Raw genomic sequence first — 19,838 nt, 5'->3', positions numbered from 1 at the left:
AAATCTGGAATTAAACAGAAAGCTAGTATCAGTAATGGTCGCCATGAAACTACCAGATTGTCATAAAAATCCATCTGATTTTCTCGTATCCTTTACGTCTGAAATCTGTTATTCTTAGTGGTCTCAGCTGCATGTGACTTCAGGCCAACCAATGTGGTCAAATCTGAACAAGTCACCTCATTCAAAACAATATAGGGATGACATTCTGCTGACATTCTCAGCAAACTGCACACCCCATCCAATCTTCCATTACTTTTACTTTAATTTTCTTGAGTCCTATTTGAGGTACCTTTATCTTCATCTTAAAAAAATAATTCTTAAAGGCCAGCATCTGCAAGCCTTTTTCTTGCATTCTCACAACTTGTAACTCCCAGATTAATTTATAGACCATGGGATTTGAAGACTAACATAGAATATGGATTTTGGAAGCCTGCATAACAAAAAGGGTCTTTATTTGAAGACTGATGTGAATATGGAACTCAACGCCATGAGTGTGATGGCATAATTAGCATTGATACACTTAAAGAGGTGTTTTGGTTAAACATATATTAGACAAGAGAATAGATGACCTCCACTGATTAATTTAAATGTGGAAAGATAGGAGGAGACTTTAGTAGTACATAAAAGATGGAATAAATTGGTTGGGCTGGATGGCCTATTTCTGTGCTGTTTCAATGCAAACCTACAGCTTTTTAATGCATCCCATGTTGTTCTGAAACATTCAAAGATTTATAATAATAATTTAATAGAGTTGAGGCAAGATCAGCCACTATCAAATTAAATGGTAATGCTCATTGAACTGAAGCACCTGCTCCTCTCCAATTATTGGGCCAAACCTTTTCATGAAATTCAAGCATTTTTTTCTGTAATGAAGACAATTGTACTATAATGATCTAGCAATATGTTTATAATCATTCAGGGTCTTAGCCATTTGATCATTAAGTGGCCCCAGAAGTACTTAATACTTGTTTCGTTGTTTCAAGGCAATATATTACTCCACTTCTGATTTTCACTTACAGATCTGTTACAAATGCTTTCATTTATATGTTGCTTAACTAACTCCACATTTTCATATCATGTTTCATAGTCATGTCTTTCATTTTTCCTTCTGCTGCTTCTTAACCATTACTCTTTAACCATTTGGATCCATGATTTGATGTGAAGATTCTACTTTTCAAAGCATTTAATTTCTGTTTGGTTGCTTTTTCTCCCTTCAATGCTGGTTATCGATTTATCTTTCAACTGTTTTTTTTAAAGTAATTGCATCATAATTGGATTTCTGATTCAAGGGACCTTGAGGTCTCAAATAAATTTCTTGCATGGATTTAACATCATGCTTTCAGATTAATTGCGGTTAATGTGATGAATCGGGCATCGAAAATCCTTCTGATATTTGTGGATTTGTTAAAACTGCACAATAGCATTTTCTGCCTGGTATTATCTGTGACTCACGGACAGAAATTGATCTTTATCAAACCAGATTAGAAGTCATGAGAGTGCAAGATATGGCATGTGTTTGATGTATTTTAAATTGACTCTTAATTTATTTTAAAGCATGCACATAGAATGTAATATTTTGAAGAACATCTTCAGTTTCCTTTCATAACAGATCTTGTCTATCAATTCTATGTCTATGAAGTGATTTCTACTGGACCGAATTGGTGCTGTTTACCGGATTATTATTACTGTTGGAATCTGCCAATTGGAACTGTTAAAAGTACACCACCAATATTTTAATAGCTCACATTGAAAATAATGTGTCGCTGCATTTAAATTATGTTTCCTAATTTACGCTTAGGGAATTGATATGGTAATAGTGCTGATCACTTACACATAATATCATTTGTAAATATGATAATTACATATCACATAAATATGAAGAGCTAGGCAGGCCCTGATTTAAGTAGAGACATGAAACTGGAGATGCTGGTTTACATAAAACGACACAAAGTGCTGGAATAACTTAACAGGTCAGGCAGCATCTCTGGAGAACATCGATAGGTGACTTTTCGGTCCGCGATCCTTCTTCAGTCTGAAGAAGGGTCCTAACCTGAAACATTACCTATCCATTTTTTCCAGAGATGGTGCCTGACCCGCTGAGTTCTACAGCTATTTGTGCCTGCTTTAAGTAAGTTGGCATCCAATGTCTAATAGAATGTTTACACACATGTTAATTCGATCAATTTACTGCTTATTTGGAGTTTTTGTATCCACAAATGTAGAGCTCTGAGAGGAAGAATAATGTGTTAATAGTCAGTTACACTACAAACATGTATATTAATTTGGAAAGAGCTAAAAATAAGGACAATTACGAGTTTAAGTTTATGGATAACAGCCATGGCACTGTAGTATGATGTTATTGTGATTGATTCAATAACCTCGCTATAAGTTTAAATACAAATTCAAAGCTGTAGTCTGGTGCTGAAGGAGAGATGCAATCTTGCAGATCACTTTATGTTAAATTGTTCGTTCAAGGCTCCATCTGCTCTCTCACCCAAATGTAAAAGTCTTGATGACAGCACAGTGAAGAAGAAAAGGGGAGTCCCCCTGGCCAACATTTATCCTCTAGTCAACATCAGTAAAACAGAAGATCTGGCCAATTACTTCATTACTGTGTTTAAGAAGGAACTGCAGATGCTGGAAAATTGAAGGTACACAAAAAAAACTGCAGAAACTCAGCGGGTGCAGCAGCATCTATGGAGCGAAGGAAATAGGCAACGTTTCGGGCCGAAACCCTTCTTCAGACAGTGTGAAGAAGGGTCTTGATCCGAAAGTTCACCTATTCCTTTTCTCCAGAGGTGATGTTTGACCTGCTGAGGGGTGGGGGCGGGGACAAGAAAGGAAAAAGGAGGAGGAGCCCAAAGGCTGGGGAATGGGAGGAGATGGCAGAGGGACTGAGGAAGGGGAGGAGATAGCAAGGACTAACAAAATTGGGAGAATTCGATGTTCATGCCCCCAGGATGCAGACTCCCCAAGCGGAATATGAGGTGCTGTTCCTCCAATTTCCGGTGCTGCTCACTATGGCCATGGAGGAGACCCAGGACAGAGAGGTCGGAGACGGAGTGGGAGGGGGTGTTGAAGTGCTGAGCCACCGGGAGGTCAGCTTGGTTATTGCGGACCGAGCGGAGGTGTTCGGCGAAACGATCGCCCAACCTCCGCTTGGTCTCACCGATATAGATCTGCTGACATCTAGAGCAGCAGATGCAATAGATGAGGTTGGAGGAGATGCAGGTAAACCTCTGTCGCACCTGGAACGACTGCTTGGGTCCTTGAATGGAGTCGAGGGGGGAGGTAAAGGGACAAGTGTTGGAAGTGTTTTCCCACACTAGGACATCTGAAATGTCCTCATTATTCAGGGAACAGGGGTTCCCCTCCTCCACCATAGATGTGGCTCGCACCAGGGTCTCTTCCATACCCCGCAACACTGCTCTCTCTCTCCATCCCCCCACTCGCAACAAGGGCAGAGTCCCCCTAGTCCTCACCTTTCACCCCACCAGCCGTCACATACAAAATGTAATCCTCCGTCAGTTCCGCCACCTCCAAGGTGACCCCACCACTCGCCACATCTTCCCATCTCCCCCCATGTCTGCCTTCCGCAAAGACCGCTCCCTCCATAACTCCCTTGTCAATTCTTCCCTTCCCTCTCGTACCACCCCCTCCCCGGGCACTTTCCCTTGCAACCGCAAGAGATGCAACACTTGTCCCTTTACCTCCCCCTCGACTCCGTTCAAGGACCCAAGCAGTGGTTCCAGGTGCGACAGAGGTTTACCTGCATCTCCTCCAATTGCACCGGAAATTGGAGGAACAGCACCTCATATTCCGCTTGGGGAGTCTGCATCCTGGGGACATGAACATCGAATTCTCCCAATTTTGTTAGTCCTTGCTATCTCTTCCCCTTCCTCAGTCCCCCTGCTGTCTCCTCCCATCCCCCAGCCTTCGGGCTCCTCCTCCTTTTTCCTTTCTTGTCCCCACCCCCCCCCTCCCCATCCCCGATCAGTCTGAAGAAGTGTTTCGGCCCGAAACGTTGCCTATTTCCTTCGCTCCATAGATGCTGCTGCACCCGCTGAGTTTCTCCAGCTTTTTTGTGTACCTACTTCATTACTGTTGTTGACTTTTCACTGTACAAATTGATTGCTGCTTTTCGTACATCAGAACAGTGACTGCTCTTCAAATTGTGGCCATAGATCAATTGGAACACTCTCAGATTGCAAGAAGCATGATATGTTCTCCTTTTTGTAATTTGTGTGGAGAAATCAGATAATATGGGTGTATTCAGACAAAACAAATGCCATGGGACACTTAACATTCACATAGCAAATAATTGCTTCATGGTATGCAGTTGGATTCCTAAACTCAGTTTGTGATAGAAAGACCAATTGCGGAAAAAATGGAATTGTTCGTGAAAAAATTAATTCTGCTTAAAATGCTGAGTTTCATTTTTGTATCCTGAACTTTTTTCACTTATTCATTTTCCAAGACATAGTGATTTTGACAAAGTCACAGTTTATTACCCAACCAATTACAGAGAAGGTAGTGATGAGCTGCCTTCTTGAATTGCTTCATTCATTCTGGTTAACGTACTCTCAAAGTGATTTTAGGTAGGAAAAGCCACACAGTTGTGCACCTGCTAGTGCCACTGCCTCGTAGCACTAGAGACACTAGTTCCTGAGATCCTGACCTCCGGTGCTATCTGTGAGGAGTTTGCACATTCTTCCTGTGACCACATAGTTCCAGTTTATCCCCACATCCCAAAGATGCAGAGATTTGTAGGCTAATTGACTGCTGTAAATTGCCCTTTGTGTGTAGTAGAGCGGTAGGATCTGAGGAGAATTGATAACAACATGAAGAGAATAACGTTGGATTAAATGAGTGTGCGATTAGTGTAAATTAGTTGATGGTTGGCGTTGACTTTTGGTGGTCCAAAGGGCCTGGTTCCATGCAGTGTCTCTCTATCTATTTAGACTGATAAGCATTGTGGGTTTGTGCGGTGCTGTTGGAATCACCTAGGCAAGTATCAGCAGTGTATTTTGTAGATAGTCCACACTGCAGCTACTGTGAGTGTGTGGTGGAGAGAATTGCAGGAATTTCTTGAGGCTTCCTGCATCATTTTGACATTTTGTTGATTCAGAATCCCAGTTTTGTTATTGATACAGCAGAGTGTCTAAACGCTGCTTGAGATGTCTAAAAAATGGCCCCATTAAATTAGCAGCTCAGAAAAAGGTTGTGGGTCTACTAAATTGATATTTTATTGCACCTGACAAATGGTGCAACACATACAAATTTCTATTTCTCATGTTATTGAACCACGCAAATCAATTCTTACCCAGTATTTGATAGGATATTGAAAACTATCAGTCAATGCCGGAAAGCCTAATTTCATAGGACTGCAGAAACAAGCAACAAAGTTGTTCCACACTGCTGCTAATTTCATGTAGTAGAGCAGAGGGAGCATTAAAGTGTCGAAGAAATACATTACAAATTGTTTTTGCTTTGAAAGCATATGCAAATTTTTATGCACATAACCAATAACTCGGATGACAGTTTATATATTTTGATAAGTGTGCAGTGTGAATGCTCGAAGGGCTGAACATTTTCACCGTAATTCCAGAATGATTCCAGTGATCATGAAGAGCAACATCTCATGTCAGTCCTTTGAGGCAAGGCAACTTACATAAACCACAAAACATAAAGCATAGAAAAGTACAGAATAGGACAGGCTCTTCAGCCCACAATGTCTGTGCGGAATGTAATACCAAGATTAATTATTCACGACTGCCTTCACATGATCCATAGCCCTTCATTCCCAGCATTTCCATGTAGAAAACAAATATAAGCTTTTGAAACCACTCTATGAATTTCTGCAGAACATGTGGGTGTATTTATGATTGTTGGAATTTTATTTTATATTCCTGTGGCTTTCACAAACAAGCATGTATTGGCATTTCTATTAGAGTCTTACCACATGGAAACAGGCTCTTCAGCCCAACTTGCCCACACCGGCAAACATGTCTCATTTACACTAGTCCCATTGCCTACATTTGACCTATATCCTTCTAAACCTGTCCTATCCATGTGCCTGTCTAAGTATTTCTTAAACATTGCGATAATGAAAGAAAGAAAATATCTGTTCGTCAGGATATGGGAGAAAATTGGTTTAGAAAGGTGTAGCCCTATGCCTGGCACTCATGCCTAAGTAAGTTAGTATCGTGTAATTCAGTGTTTTCAAATTAGGGGACACAATCCACAGGTGGGTCTTCTAAAGTTAACAAATTGGTCGCTGTCACTGCTTCATCAATTAACCATTGTCCATAGACAAGAGAACTTGTTATCACAACTGGATGAACCATTTGGTTAAAGTGGGCCACCTAAACAAAATGTTTGAAAGCCACCATTGTATCACATAGAAGTTGCTCATCACTGCCACAGGCAGCTGGATGAGGTTACAATCGAGAAAGGCTGTTTTGCTCAGGATAGAGCTCAGTCATTTGGTGTTGTTGTTGTCACACTCATTCAGGGTGATGGAGTTATAGAGCCATAGATTCACACAGTACAGTAACTGGCTCTTGCTCTACTCATCCATGCCAACCAATGTGCTCCACCTAAGCTAGTCCAATTTGTCCGCATTTGGCCAACATCTTTCTAAACCTTTCCATTTACCTGTCCAAATTTATTTTAAATGATGTCTTTGTACCTTCCTTATCTACTTTCTCTGCCAGCTCTATCCATGTTCCCACCTCCCTCTGTGTGTAAAGGTTGCTCTTCAGGTTCCTGTAAAATCTTTCCACTCTCACCTTAAACCTATGTCCTCTTGTTCCCGATTCTCCTATCCTGGGGAAAAGTATCTGCATTTACCTTATCTATTCCCCTTGTGATTTTATGTACCTCTATAAGATCATCTCTCATCCTACTATGCTCCAAGGAATAAACTCCTAGCCTGCCCAACCCCACTGTATAACATAACTCAAGTCCTGGCCACATACTCGTAACTCTTCTATGTAATCTTTCCAGCTGAATGGCATTTTTCTTCCAGCAGGGTATCCAAAGCTGAATATAATACTTCAAGTGTGGCCTCATCACGTCCTGTAAACTGTCACATAACTGTCACATCTTCACTATCTACAGTACACTTTAGTGTCACTTACTAATCATGCCTTGTATATTCTCATTCAAAATGTTGATGTAAACCTCAAACAGTAATGGGCCCAACCCTTATCCCTGAGGCTCACCACTAGTCGCAGGCCTTCAATCATAAAAGTCGCCTTCCTCCAGCACCCTTTTTTCCCCATCATGAAGCTAATTCTCTATCCAGTTAGTTAGCTCATCCTGGGTTCTATGCAATCTAACCTCCAAAGCAACTTGCCATGTGGAACCTTATCAAAGGCCTTACTAAAATCCTTATAGATTGCATCACTGGCCCTATCCTCATCAACCTTTTTGGTTACTTCTTCAGAAATTGTAATCAAATTTGTGATACATGATCTCCCACACACAAAATCATTGGACTATCCATAAGTAACTCCGGTCTTATCAAATGCATGTATATCGTATCACTCAGAATCCTTTATAGTAACTACCACCACAGATGTTAGGCCTATAGTTCCCAGATTTTTCTTTGCCGTTTTTCTTATATAGAGGCACACCATTAGCCTCCCTCCAGTCTTCCAGCACCCCACCCGTGTCTAACGATGATTCACAGATCTCAGCCAGCGCTTCTGCAATTTCTTCTCTAGCTTCTCATGGTGTCCTTGGATATATCAGATGAGGCCAGGAAGATTTATCTACCCTCAAACATCTTTGGACATCCGGCACCTCCTCAACCATAACAGGATGGTTTGCGATACATTCCTATTAACCTTTGCGAGTTCTCTCCTCTTAATGTGTTTCTTCGCAGTAAACGCAGAAAATAAATATTCATTGAGGACCTTGCCCATCTTCTGTAGCTCCACAAATAGATGACTACCTTCATTTCTCTTTGGATTCTCTTTAATTTGACCTTTTGCCCTCCTGATTTCCTTCTTAAATATGCTCCTCAGTTCCATATATCCTCCATGTATACACAAGACCCTAGCTGCCTTGACCGGAACCATGTCTTGTTCTTCTTCTTAACCAGTCGTGCCTTTTTCTTTTTTCTGATGATCTGTGCATTCCAAGCCATCTTTTAGGAGTTGGCTAGTGATCTGTTCCCCGTTGAAAACCTGACTTGCAACTGCTCTTGAAGCCTCATTGTTCATATGGTTCATCTTGTTATATTTCTGGTGAGCTTTGATATTGATTGTGGGAAATTTGATGACCTTAATGCTACTTAATGCCACAGAGACAAGGTTAGCCTTTCTCTTATTGGAGTTTGTTATTGTCTGGAACAGATGTGGCCTGAATGTTTCTGATCACCACAAAACAGTGTTGCTTGTGTCACATATAAGGTGTCACAAATAGAACTGAAAATGAATAAACATCCCCACTTCTGTCAGAGTGGAGAGAAGGTCACTGATGAAGCAGTAAAGGTAGTCAGTTGTGAGTCATGACAAACTTCTGCAGCACTTTCCTGCGGTGGATATAATTCACCTTCAACCTGCATTGCTACGTTCGATTGTTCCAATGATGAATTGAACAAATAGAGAGTTTTCTCCAGACTGTCATTCACTCCAATTTTATACACACGCCTTGATATCAAACTTTCTCAAATTCTGTCTCAACATGAAAAGCTGATATACTAATCCATCCTCTACAGCTCAGTCCTTTTGTCGATGCTTGAACCAATGCTATAATGATGTCTAGGAATGTGTAGGAAGGAACTGCAGATGTTGATTTAAAATGAAGATAGACAGAAAATGCTGGAGTAACTCAGCGGGACATAGCATCTCTGGAGAGAAGGAATGGGTGATGTTTTGGTTCGAGACCCTTCTTTAATGTGCTGAAGAGGGGTCTTGATCCAAAATATCACCCAATCCTTCTCCCCAGACATGATGCCCGTCCCACTAAGTTACACTTAGCATTTTGTGTCTATTTATAATGATGTCTGCTGAGTATATCTCACAAAGCCGGACAGAGTATCAGTGCACAGTTTATTGGTGACTTTGTGATGCTAGCAAGGACTGCTGACAATGCCAGACATCATTGTTCAGATTAGAATGAAGGGGATCATATTTGGCTGGATTATAATTCGCCTTTCTGTTCCAACGTCATCTGATGGGTGCCATAACCGTACTGGAACAATGTTGACACAAGAGAAGCTAATTCTGGAAAATTAGCCTTCAGAGGCAGAGAGGAGATATTTACAGGATTCATAGATTTGGCTGAATTCATTGTTGCATCTCTTTCTTAATATCGTCAAAGTGAATGATGAGTCTACTGCAGTGGAAGGCGCTTCTCATAAGGCCAGAATGGGTCATTCATTAGCAAGACCTTGTTCCTTGCACTGGCTTCAGTCAATGTCAAGCAAAGTGGATGTTATGGAGGCTCTTGCTCCAGTGGGTTGTTTAATAGTTCACCTCTGTTCATTGCTGCAGTGTTGTAGAGCCTTGTTCCGATCTATAGGCTGCACATTGCTGATTGCTGTAGTTGTGTGTGTGTCAAAAGATTTTCATTAATCACTCTCTGCTGCCAGCAAGCGAGGCAGTCTGCTGGATGTTTAAAATCAGATGTTGAGCGTTTTAATGTTGCCTTGTCTTTAGGGAAAGCCCTACGATTTGAGAGGACATTCTATCGGACTGAAGTCCACCCAACAACCTTAATTTGTGGGTGAGGTCTGGCACGTCAGTGATTTATGTAGTTATAGAACACAAGATTAAGGAAGTAATATTACATTTGCACTAATCAATAGTTAATCCACATTCTGAGTACTTTGTGCATTTTTGCATGTTCCATTAGAGAAATTATTTTAAATCTCCAAAGAGCATGGAAGGTAGATACTCCAAGATATCAGATTTGTGTAGTTGTGAAGAGACATTTGAGATACTGGCAATATTTCAGGAGCAGATGAGAAATATAATAAAGATTTGAAAATTAATGTTAGATTTGATAATCAACGGTGGAACTTACGTCCATTGTGAAGTGCTTTGTGAGTTTGGTTGTGATGCACATCAATTCCTGCCTTGATAAGGACCTAGACCCACTGCAGTTAGCCTTTTGCCACAATAGATCAACAGCAGGCACAATCTCACTGGCTCTCCACTCACTTGAATAACAAGATCCTGTACGTCAGGCTATCCTTCATCGTCTATACTTTGGTGTTCAACGCCATAATCCCCTCTAAACTTATCACCGGACACAGGGAACTGGATCTCTGCTCATCTTTACGCAATTGGATTCTCAACTTCTTCATTGGCAGATCTCGATCAGTGTCAATAGGCATCTACACTCCTTGCTCACTAGCTATCAGCACAAGGGCACTTCAAGGTTGTGTGCTCACCCACTGCTCTACTCTGTAGCCGAGCACAGCTCCAACACCATCTTTAAATTTGCTGATGATGCCAGTGGTGATGGAGGAATAATGGGTACTGATGTCAGTGTACTGGTAGAAGATTGATAATCTGATTTAATGAATTGCAGATCAATATTAATATTTGAACAATACTAACAAGTCCAAGGAGCTGATCATTGACTTTCGCAAGGAAGAAGAGAGGGTTCTTGAATCCGTCTTCATTGGTGGAGGGTGTCAACAGAATCAAGTCCCTGGGCATGCACATCTCGTACACATCACCGAATACTCCATCGATCTGCGACAGCTGTATGTTAGGGAGCAAACCTGCCTAGTTGCATCATGGCCAAGTTTGGTAACTCGAGAACACTAGAATGAAAGAGGCTACAGAGAGTGGTGGACTTTGCCCAATCTATCATGGGTATTGACCTCCCACCATCACAGGGCTCGATAGGAAATGCTGCCTCAAGAACGTAACTGATACCACACTCCCCTGGCCATGTTCTCATCTCACTGCTACCATCGGGAAGAAGGTGCAGGAGCAGCTGTTTCCCAAGAGCAGCTGCATCTCATGATCCATTGGGCTCTTGAACCTACCTGTGGAACACTAACCTTAATCCCACCTCAGCAACAAATTACTATTGATTTTTTATTGGATAAACCAGATATTTCAGTAAAGAAAAATGGGGGAAAATGTGGGATAGTGAAGGGCAGATGAAGGAGGTGGAGAAACCAAAATAAAGATGTTGACCAAGGCAATGGGTGTGGAAAGAAAAGTGTGTGAGAGTTGGGGGTGGCTGAAACTGGGGAGATGAGTAGGCCATGTGGAGGAAGGGTTAAACTGAAATTGGCGTATTCAATGTTGATGCCTTTGAGTTGTAGGTAATCCAAGCAGATTGGAAAGCGCTGTTCTTCCAGTTTGCATGTGGCCTCACTGTGCAGTGGATTTGGATGTGGCTGAGGCCAGACAACTCAGTAGGGGAAAAGGAAGGAGAATTAAAATTGTAAGCAACTGGAACCTCGAGCGAGCAGAGACCAAGTGTTCGGTGAAGTGGTGTCCTAGTCTACGCTTGGTCTCACCATATTTTGAGACGTCACTATTTAGGCATGCTGTATTGCTTTTCTGTCCGCAAACTACTCTGGTTTCAAACCATTCTTCAATATGTAAGCGGTGAATGTTTTTCACTTTTATCCACATTAAAATCAAAAAACTTCTGATACTGAAAATCTAAATCAAAAACAGAAAATGCTGGAATTACTCAGCCAATCAGGATGCATCCGTGAGAAGAGTTGACATTTTAGGTTTGAAATCCTTCGTCAGAACTGAAAGGTTATAATTAGACAGGTACTAACTAAACATGTCTCTAAACTGAAACGTTGACTCAATTTTTTCTTCCCTGCCTGATCAGCTAAAATTTTCAAGCAATTCTTTATCTATCTGATTGCATTTGATTAGAATTTCTTTCTTGCAAATATAAGAATTGCTTACAGCCTTGTGCGAAACTTTGCTATAAAGATCAAGCCTTATGGGCCTGTCCCACTTACAAGACTTTCTCGCCGACTGCCGGTAACCCGTCATAGGTCATTGCAGGTCGCCGAAAATTTTCAACATGTTGAAAATTCAGCAGCGACCAGAAAGATGCTACGACTCTTTGGGTGACTGAGGAGACTACTCACGACCATACAGGTGACACCCTGGCGACATGTCGCGGGGTGAAGCCTGTTCTGGTTCTGGTCGCCGCTGGGTTTTCAACATGTTGAAAATTTTCGTTGGCCTGCTGCGACTATGACAGGCACGGGCAAGTCGACGAAAAAAATTGCGTAAGTGGGACAGGCCCATTAGTCTTCATCTCATTTTAAGTTGCTTTAAGGGCCTGTCCCATTTACGTGTCCTTGGCACGCAAATTACGCAACCTCGCCATCACGTTGAGGCACACGGGCATCGTAAGGCCGCGCGGGGCCGTTCCCACTGAGAAGCGCGGAAGGGTATGTAGTTGTGCACGACATTACACGGGACTCTGAAATTTTTGTAGCGAATGAAATTTTTGCGCGCCAACGGCCTGTTGCGTAACTGACGGCCAAAGTGGGACAGGCCCAAGACCCTGGCGCGACGCAACGTCTCACCTCCAACAGCAGCTGAAACATGCAAACGATCGCCGAGCTCGGCCTGGAGCTCACGGCCGTTGCGGTCCGGATCCGCCCCCACTCCTGCTCCCAGAGCGGGGCCATGAAAATTGAAGATAGACACAAAATGCAGGAGTAAATCAGCGGGATCGGCAGCATCTCTGGAGAGAAGGAATGAATGATGTTTCAGGGTCAAGACCCTTCTTTCAGACTGAAGAGTCTCGACATGAAACATCACCCATTCCTTCTCTCCAGAAACGCTGCCGGTCCCGCTGAGTTACTCCAGCATTTTGTGTTCAACTTCAAATTACGTCACGTGCTCTAGACGGCTGTGCGTACGCATGAAATCGCACACGACCTTCGCGGGACTGCTGTGTCTCAACGCAACCGCGAGGTCGCATAATTAGCGTGCCAAGGACAGAAGTGAGACAGGGGCTTTAGTCTCCAACATGAGCTGAGTTGAATGATCTGAGCCACTGGCCGAATGTGTTTCCATTGGACTCGGGATCTTGGACTAGTCAGGCTAATCAGCTATTGCATATTTGTGGGCATCAGGATTCAGCCTCAGGTTTTGTTACAATATGTTGCTCTCCCTGTTGCTATGTTGGCACTTGACACTAGCTTTCCAAGCATATTTGGAAGAGTGATCATGAGAAACTGGTACTTAGAACAGTTGGCATCTGGGGAACATAACCTAAGGGATTATATGGAATAATTGGGAATAACCCAATATCCATTTTATCAGGTGAACTCTGAGCCGTCTGGCCCAATTTTGCACTAAAAACCACTCCTATTTGAATGAAACTAACAGCAGTAACTTCAAATGAGTCAGAATTCCTGCGATATATCTTTCTCGAAACAAGTAGTGGGAGAATTTACATATTAAACATTGAGTGAACCATTATTATCTGGAGCAAAGATAGACACAAAATGCTGGAGTAACTCAGTGGGACAGTCAGCATTTCTGGAGAGTTCAGACTGCAGTCTGAAGAAGGGTCTCGACCCGAAACGTCACCCGTTCCTTCTCTCCAGAGATGCTGCCTGGCCCGCTGAGTAACTCCAGCATTTTGGTGTAAACCAGCATCTGCAGTTCGTTCCTATAAATTATCTGGAGCAAAGTGTCTTTGAAATTAGTGGATTGCATTTGCTGTCACTTCATACCATTGTTGTTGTATCTTGTGATATTTAATAATCCTGTTCTTCTGACTTACAACCACGTATGACAGAAGAACACAATGATTAAATATCACAAGATGCAACATCAATGGTGTGCAGTGACAGCAAATGCAATGTCTGAAAGCAAATCGACTATCAACATTGAGAAGAAACGAACATGTTGACGTGCCATAAATACCAACTTCATTAAAAACTGAAGTAAAGCTGATTTTTTATTTCCCAAAATGAGCTTACTTCAGCAGCAATCACTTTTGCCACCATCATGCATTTTGAGCATTATGGACAGTGATCATTATCTCTTCTCATATTAGATCTTCATTATACACTAATTAATGGAGCGTCAGAGAGCTGAAAATACCAGCTTTCTGTTCAGTATTTGCTTCAGCAGCTTTTCACCTGATTGTATCAGAAATGTGAGAAAACATTTGCTGAATCATAACCATGGATGAGTCAAGGTGTCATTTTATTTATCAGAATTTGCATACCCGGAAAATTATTTGGTTACTTTGGATAATGGATTTAAATTGTAATTCACCCCAATTTGAGATACTGTAGGACTGCATTATAGTCAGTACTGACTATTGCTGAGAAAGGAACAGAGAAGATGCTGTATGGTAACTAGATTAATGCATTCTTTACTACCTTAGTGAAAGGTGTGTATTAAAGGAGAGAAGATGCACAGTAATATAACTATTATGCAAGATGAAACAGAACATCAAACAAAGGCACTGTATCCATAGCCATTTATTTACGCCAATTACATTCAAAAGCACCACAGGAAATTCTTACCGTTACATTTTCTAGATAAAAACTGAACTGCTGAACGATGTGATAGTTAAGGCTGTGAATTGTTTTCTTTTTCAGTTAATGACACAGAAGGAGAATTTGGTGATTTGAATACCATTAATATCACGGACCATGACACAAGCAAGGTAGTGGTGTCTGACCTTGACACAAACAGCAAGTATATGTTCTACCTGAGAGCTTACACCAAAGCTGGTCTTGGGAGTCTTATTATGGAAGAAGGAACAACGATTACAGAAGGAGGTAGGAAAACTTTGTTTATATATTGGGATCTTACTGCAAAATATGCTTGCTTTGTAATCATATTATTGAAATCTTAAAGATATTTCATCGGACTGTGTTAAACATTACATATAATTTCTTACGTAGATAAAAATGCTGGTGATACTCAGCGGGTAAGGCAGCATCTATAGAGCGAAGGAAATAGGCACCGTTTTGGGTCGAGACCCTTCTTCAGACTGATGTGAGGGTGGGGGGGGAGAAGAAAGGAAGGGGCGGAGACAGTTGGCTGAGGGAGAGCTGAGAAGGGGAGGAGAAAGCAGGGACTCGCTGAAATTAGAGAAGTAAATGTTCTTACCACTGGGGTGCAAATTACCCAAACGAAATATGAGGTGGTCCTCATTCTGGCCATGGAGGAGACCCAGGACAGAAAGGTTGGATTCGGAATGGGAGGTTGAGTTGAAGTACTGAGCCTCCGGGAGATCAGGTATGTTAATGCAACCGAGCGGAGGTGTCGGGCGAAGCGATCGCCAAGCCTACGCTTGGTCTCACCAATGTAGAGCAGCTGACATCTAGAGCAGCGGATGCAATAGATGAGATTGGAGGAGGTGCAGGTGAACCTCTGCCGCACCTGGAAAGACTGCTTGGGTCCTTGAATGGAGTCAAGGGGGGGGGAGGTAAAGCAACAAGTGTAGCATTTCCTGCAGTTGCAAGGGAATGTGCCAGGAAGGGGGGTGGTTTGGGTGGGAAGGGACAAATCGACCAGGGAGTTACGGAGGGAGCGGTCTCTGTAGAAAGCCGACAGGGGAGGAGATGGGAAGATGTGGCCAGTGGTGGGATCCCGTTGGAGGTGGCGTAAATGTAGGAGGATTATTTGTTGTATGTGACGGCTGGTAGGGTGGAAGGTGAGGACAAGGGGGACTCTGCCCTTGTTACGAGTGGGGGGATTGGCAGTAAGAGCAGAGTTACGGGGTATAGAAGAGACCCTGGTGAGAGCCTCATCTATAGTAGAAGAGGGGAACCCCCGTTCCCTGAAGAATGAGCATGTTCCCTGAAGAATAATTTCTAACAGCTGGTTAGAACAATGTCTTCTCTGTGGCCTGATCAAAAAGGCTTTTTGTTTCATTCATTTTACTTGGCCTACGTTTCATTAAAATGGCAAATGAAAATGGATAAATGAGAGACATAGCAATTAATTAAAAATATATAAAACATGACCAGATTATAACTGGCATAATTCAAAATTCTACATTCAAAACTGCAGTTATGAAAACATATAACCATATAACCATATAACAATTACAGCACGGAAACAGGCCATCTCGACCCTTCTAGTCCGTGCCGAACACGTATTCTCCCCTAGTCCCATATACCTGCGCTCAGACCATAACCCTCCATTCCTTTCTCGTCCATATAACTATCCAATTTATTTTTAAATGATAAAAACGAACCTGCCTCCACCACCTTCACTGGAAGCTCATTCCACACAGCCACCACTCTAATTCCACTCATTCCACACAGCCACCACTATGTAATTCCTTCATCTATCCTATTCGATAGAACAGTTTGTCAACCTCTATTGCCTCTTAAACTTGATGGCAAAATACATTTAGATTGTGGAGTACTAAGTACTTTGTATTCTTTTACTTAATAAAGGTAGAGTACAAAGTACCAACAGTCCAACCCAACATCAAGTAAATAATGGAGCGGATGTTAACGCATTTAATATTTAAAGGAATGGTAATGATGAAAATAATAGAATTCAACATAGACAAATCGACAGGATAAGGTTTCGACCCTAGGGGCTCAAAAGAAATATGTGAAGAAATTTCACATGTATTAGTCAGAATTTCTCAGAGCTCTCAGAAATTATGTCTTTGGATTAAAAAATTGTAAAAGTCAATTCATTATTTACGAAGGGAAGCAGAAACCTGGTAACCGCAGACCTGAGACCATTTAATACCGACTATGGGAAAGCTACTCCAATCTATCATCAGAGATGGAGTGACTGAGCACTTGACCAGAGAGTCTGCATTGATCTGTGCAGAATAGATCATGTCTGAATCACTTTTTTTTAGACAACAATAAACAGAGTGAATGTCTGAGGATGGAGAAGTGAATGTGGATGTTTTCCGTTTGGAAGCCACTTAATAAGATATAGCTCAAGATGTTATCAAGTATTTGAGCAGAGAGGATTTTGTGTACCGATTTTATGTGGCTCGACCATTGTTTGGTAGGCAGGAGACGCAGAGTAGGGAAAAGGATTTATTCTTTGGGTGTTCAGGTTGTGATTTTCCCTGGCATTCGGCAAGCAGCTTTCACACTATTGTAATAATAATGACTTGCATGAAGGTAACGAGAGCTGAATATTCAGGGTGGATACAGCAATTTACAACAATTTACATGTTGGGGAAATCAAGATCATGATAGCTAAATCTGAAAGTTAGAGCCAGGTTACATAAGAATGAAATCACAAGGACATTTACAAACAATTGTCTGTTTCTCACATCTCCAGTGGGCAATGAATACAGGATGTCAGGTGAAGTATCAAAGCATAAATAAAGAGTGTTAATTTGCTGTAAAAATAAGTAATTGATTGAACTTGGGGAGCTGAATTGCCTCCCCAACTTATTAGGGATGAAGTGGCTTACAGAGGAAACTAGATATTATTGACCAATTAGTTTAGTTTGGAGATATAGCGTGGAAACAGGCCCTTGGACCCACTGAGTCCACGCTGACCATCGATCACCTGTTCACACCAGTTCTATGTTATCCCACTTTTGCATCTACTCTCTACCCGCCAGGAGCAATTTCCAGAGGCCAATTAACTTACAAAACTCGCACATCTTTGTGATGTTGAGGGTAACCAGAGCATCTGTCGGATGCGGTCACAGGGAGAACTTGCAAACTCCATACAAACAACACTTAAAGATAGGATTGAACCCAGGTCTGAGAGGCAGCAGTTTTACCAGATGTGCCACTATGCCATCCCAAACTTACTGGAACAAGATGGTAATAACAATATATCTGAAATAGGGAAGAAAAATATCAAGGGATGAAAAATGCATCATTTTGAAAGTCACAGCCTTGATTATAAAATGTGCTAAGTAATATCTTGAAAACTTTAAAAGTTAGATTTCTATGAAACCATCATTAACTTACAGCAGGTTAATCAGAGTGTGGGCTGGACCGTGCTGGGAAATACCAGCAGCTCTGCAGAGAACATAGTGGTTTTCTGTTGTTCCACATTAGTTTGATGACTCTGTATGCTGCTGGAATTGCTACCAAAAGCATGTTCTTTAATGATGATCTGAATGAAACATTCCAGCTTACTATCCACATTTTCACAACTTTGTTCAATATGGTTAAGCAGCTTAAGTGATTCAAGCAGATTCCAGGTACAACACTTGATGTGCTGGGTTATTGCAAATGGCTTGTTCAGCAAAAGCAAGCAAAGTGGGAAAGTTGCATTCGTGGCTGTTACAATATTAACTGAAGTGATTTCATTATATATAAAATACTCGTATATCTAATTCTATGAGGTGATCTATGATATTGTTTCCATGCTGCTGCTTCCGTTTATTTTAATGGGAGTTGAGTGCAGTGTTTCATGTTGAACACTTACAATGAACAGGCCATGATTTCTTGGTTCATTTAAGACTGAACATAAAACATTTAATCCACTTTTATCATCTTTATTATAGTTTCGTAAATTCTAATGGCTGTTTCATTCGCCTTTGGCACCTAGAGTTACTGCTGCACCCTGGAATAAATGGCACAGAACATTCCAGATGAGATCTTGGAGTTTAAACCTTTGTTCCAGTTAAATAAGTGTGAAACCAAAAGCAATAGCCATTATTAGAAACAGCAGATCATTCTAAAAGTAATAAATAGCAGTTATGCAAACGCCTTCACTTCCCGCGTCCAGCTGCAGGAAACAGGACCAGGATAATCCCACCACTGCAAGCAACCTTGGTTCGTCAATTTTTTCAGACATGAAATTCGCAAAAAATACATCAAATCTGTCAAACTAGACTAGGATTTTTTTTTTCAATTTGTCAAATGGTCTGTAAACTATGGATCAAATCCTTATCTTGGTAATGTATCTTATGAACTAACAGTCAAACAAAAGAACTATATCAACTTTGGGAGAAGACTTCCTCAGTTACTAATTGTCAGCAATATTATGGAATCTCAGAAGATAGACACAAAATTCCGGAGTAACTCAGCAGGAGAGGCAGCATCTCTGGATAGGAGGAATGGGTGACGTTTTGGGTCGAAACCCTTCTTCAGACATTTATTTACAGCAGAGAAAGTTCATAAGTTCTAGGAGCAGGTTTAGGCCATTCGTCATATCACGTCTACTCCGTCATTCAATCATGACTGATCTGTCTTTCCCTCTGTCTGAACCCATTCTCCTGCCTTTGCCCCATAACCCCTGACACCCTTACTAATCAAGAAATCAAGAAAATGGCTTTTAAACATGACAGGATAGTTTTGTGATTTGCACTCAAAGGAGAGTTTCAGATGAAATGACATGGTTGCATCATTAGGATTATCTTTTAAAAGCAATGTGCATTGGAATGTCTTCTTTCAGAGGGTGATGAACCTCTGCAAGCATCTATTCCAGGGAATTGCGGAGACTGGATCTTTGGAAATAGATATCGTTTTTAAAGATCGGGGAACTGAGGGTTATTTGGCTGGTATACCCAGAGCTCATGTCTTCTGAAGAAGAGTTGAGGCATGGGGTAGATCATGGGACTGGTTTGAAGGGCTTGGCTACGTTCTGCTTATGTTTTCATATGTTCTAGTGCCCTGAATGGACCTACCTCTAATTTAGAGACAGTGATTTCTGTCATTTCTCCATCTCTATTGTTAGTTTCTCATCATCAACATCTTTGGTCATCTTATGTCTGCTAATTTAAATTGATTTCACATATTTTGAATGTTACACTGTGATAAAAACGTCATCCTTTGAGACTAGAAGCCTCCTCTCACCCCAGTTCTCAATATCCCTCTCAGCAGAAACACCATCTCTGCATCTGCCCTGAAAAGTCCCTCTATACTTCTGTACTTTTCACCTCTCATTCTTTTAAAT

The 19,838-nt window shown here is 41.5% G+C and overlaps 1 protein-coding gene across 8 annotated transcripts in view; it reads left to right on the top strand.

Moving 5' to 3' along the window:
* chl1b (cell adhesion molecule L1-like b) overlaps nucleotides 1-19,838 on the top strand; it is a 610,347-nt gene that overhangs the window by 552,656 nt on the left and 37,853 nt on the right. For all 8 annotated transcript variants that reach the window (XM_055647708.1, XM_055647706.1, XM_055647709.1 and 5 more), the window contains one exon: nucleotides 14,582-14,764. In XM_055647708.1, coding sequence (XP_055503683.1) covers nucleotides 14,582-14,764 — 183 coding nt within the window. The remainder of the gene's footprint in view (nucleotides 1-14,581; nucleotides 14,765-19,838) is intronic.

Source organism: Leucoraja erinacea, chromosome 16, assembly GCF_028641065.1.
Source record: "Leucoraja erinacea ecotype New England chromosome 16, Leri_hhj_1, whole genome shotgun sequence".
NCBI classification, from domain to species: Eukaryota; Metazoa; Chordata; class Chondrichthyes; order Rajiformes; family Rajidae; genus Leucoraja; species Leucoraja erinaceus.
This window is presented reverse-complemented; position numbering and strand designations above follow the sequence as displayed.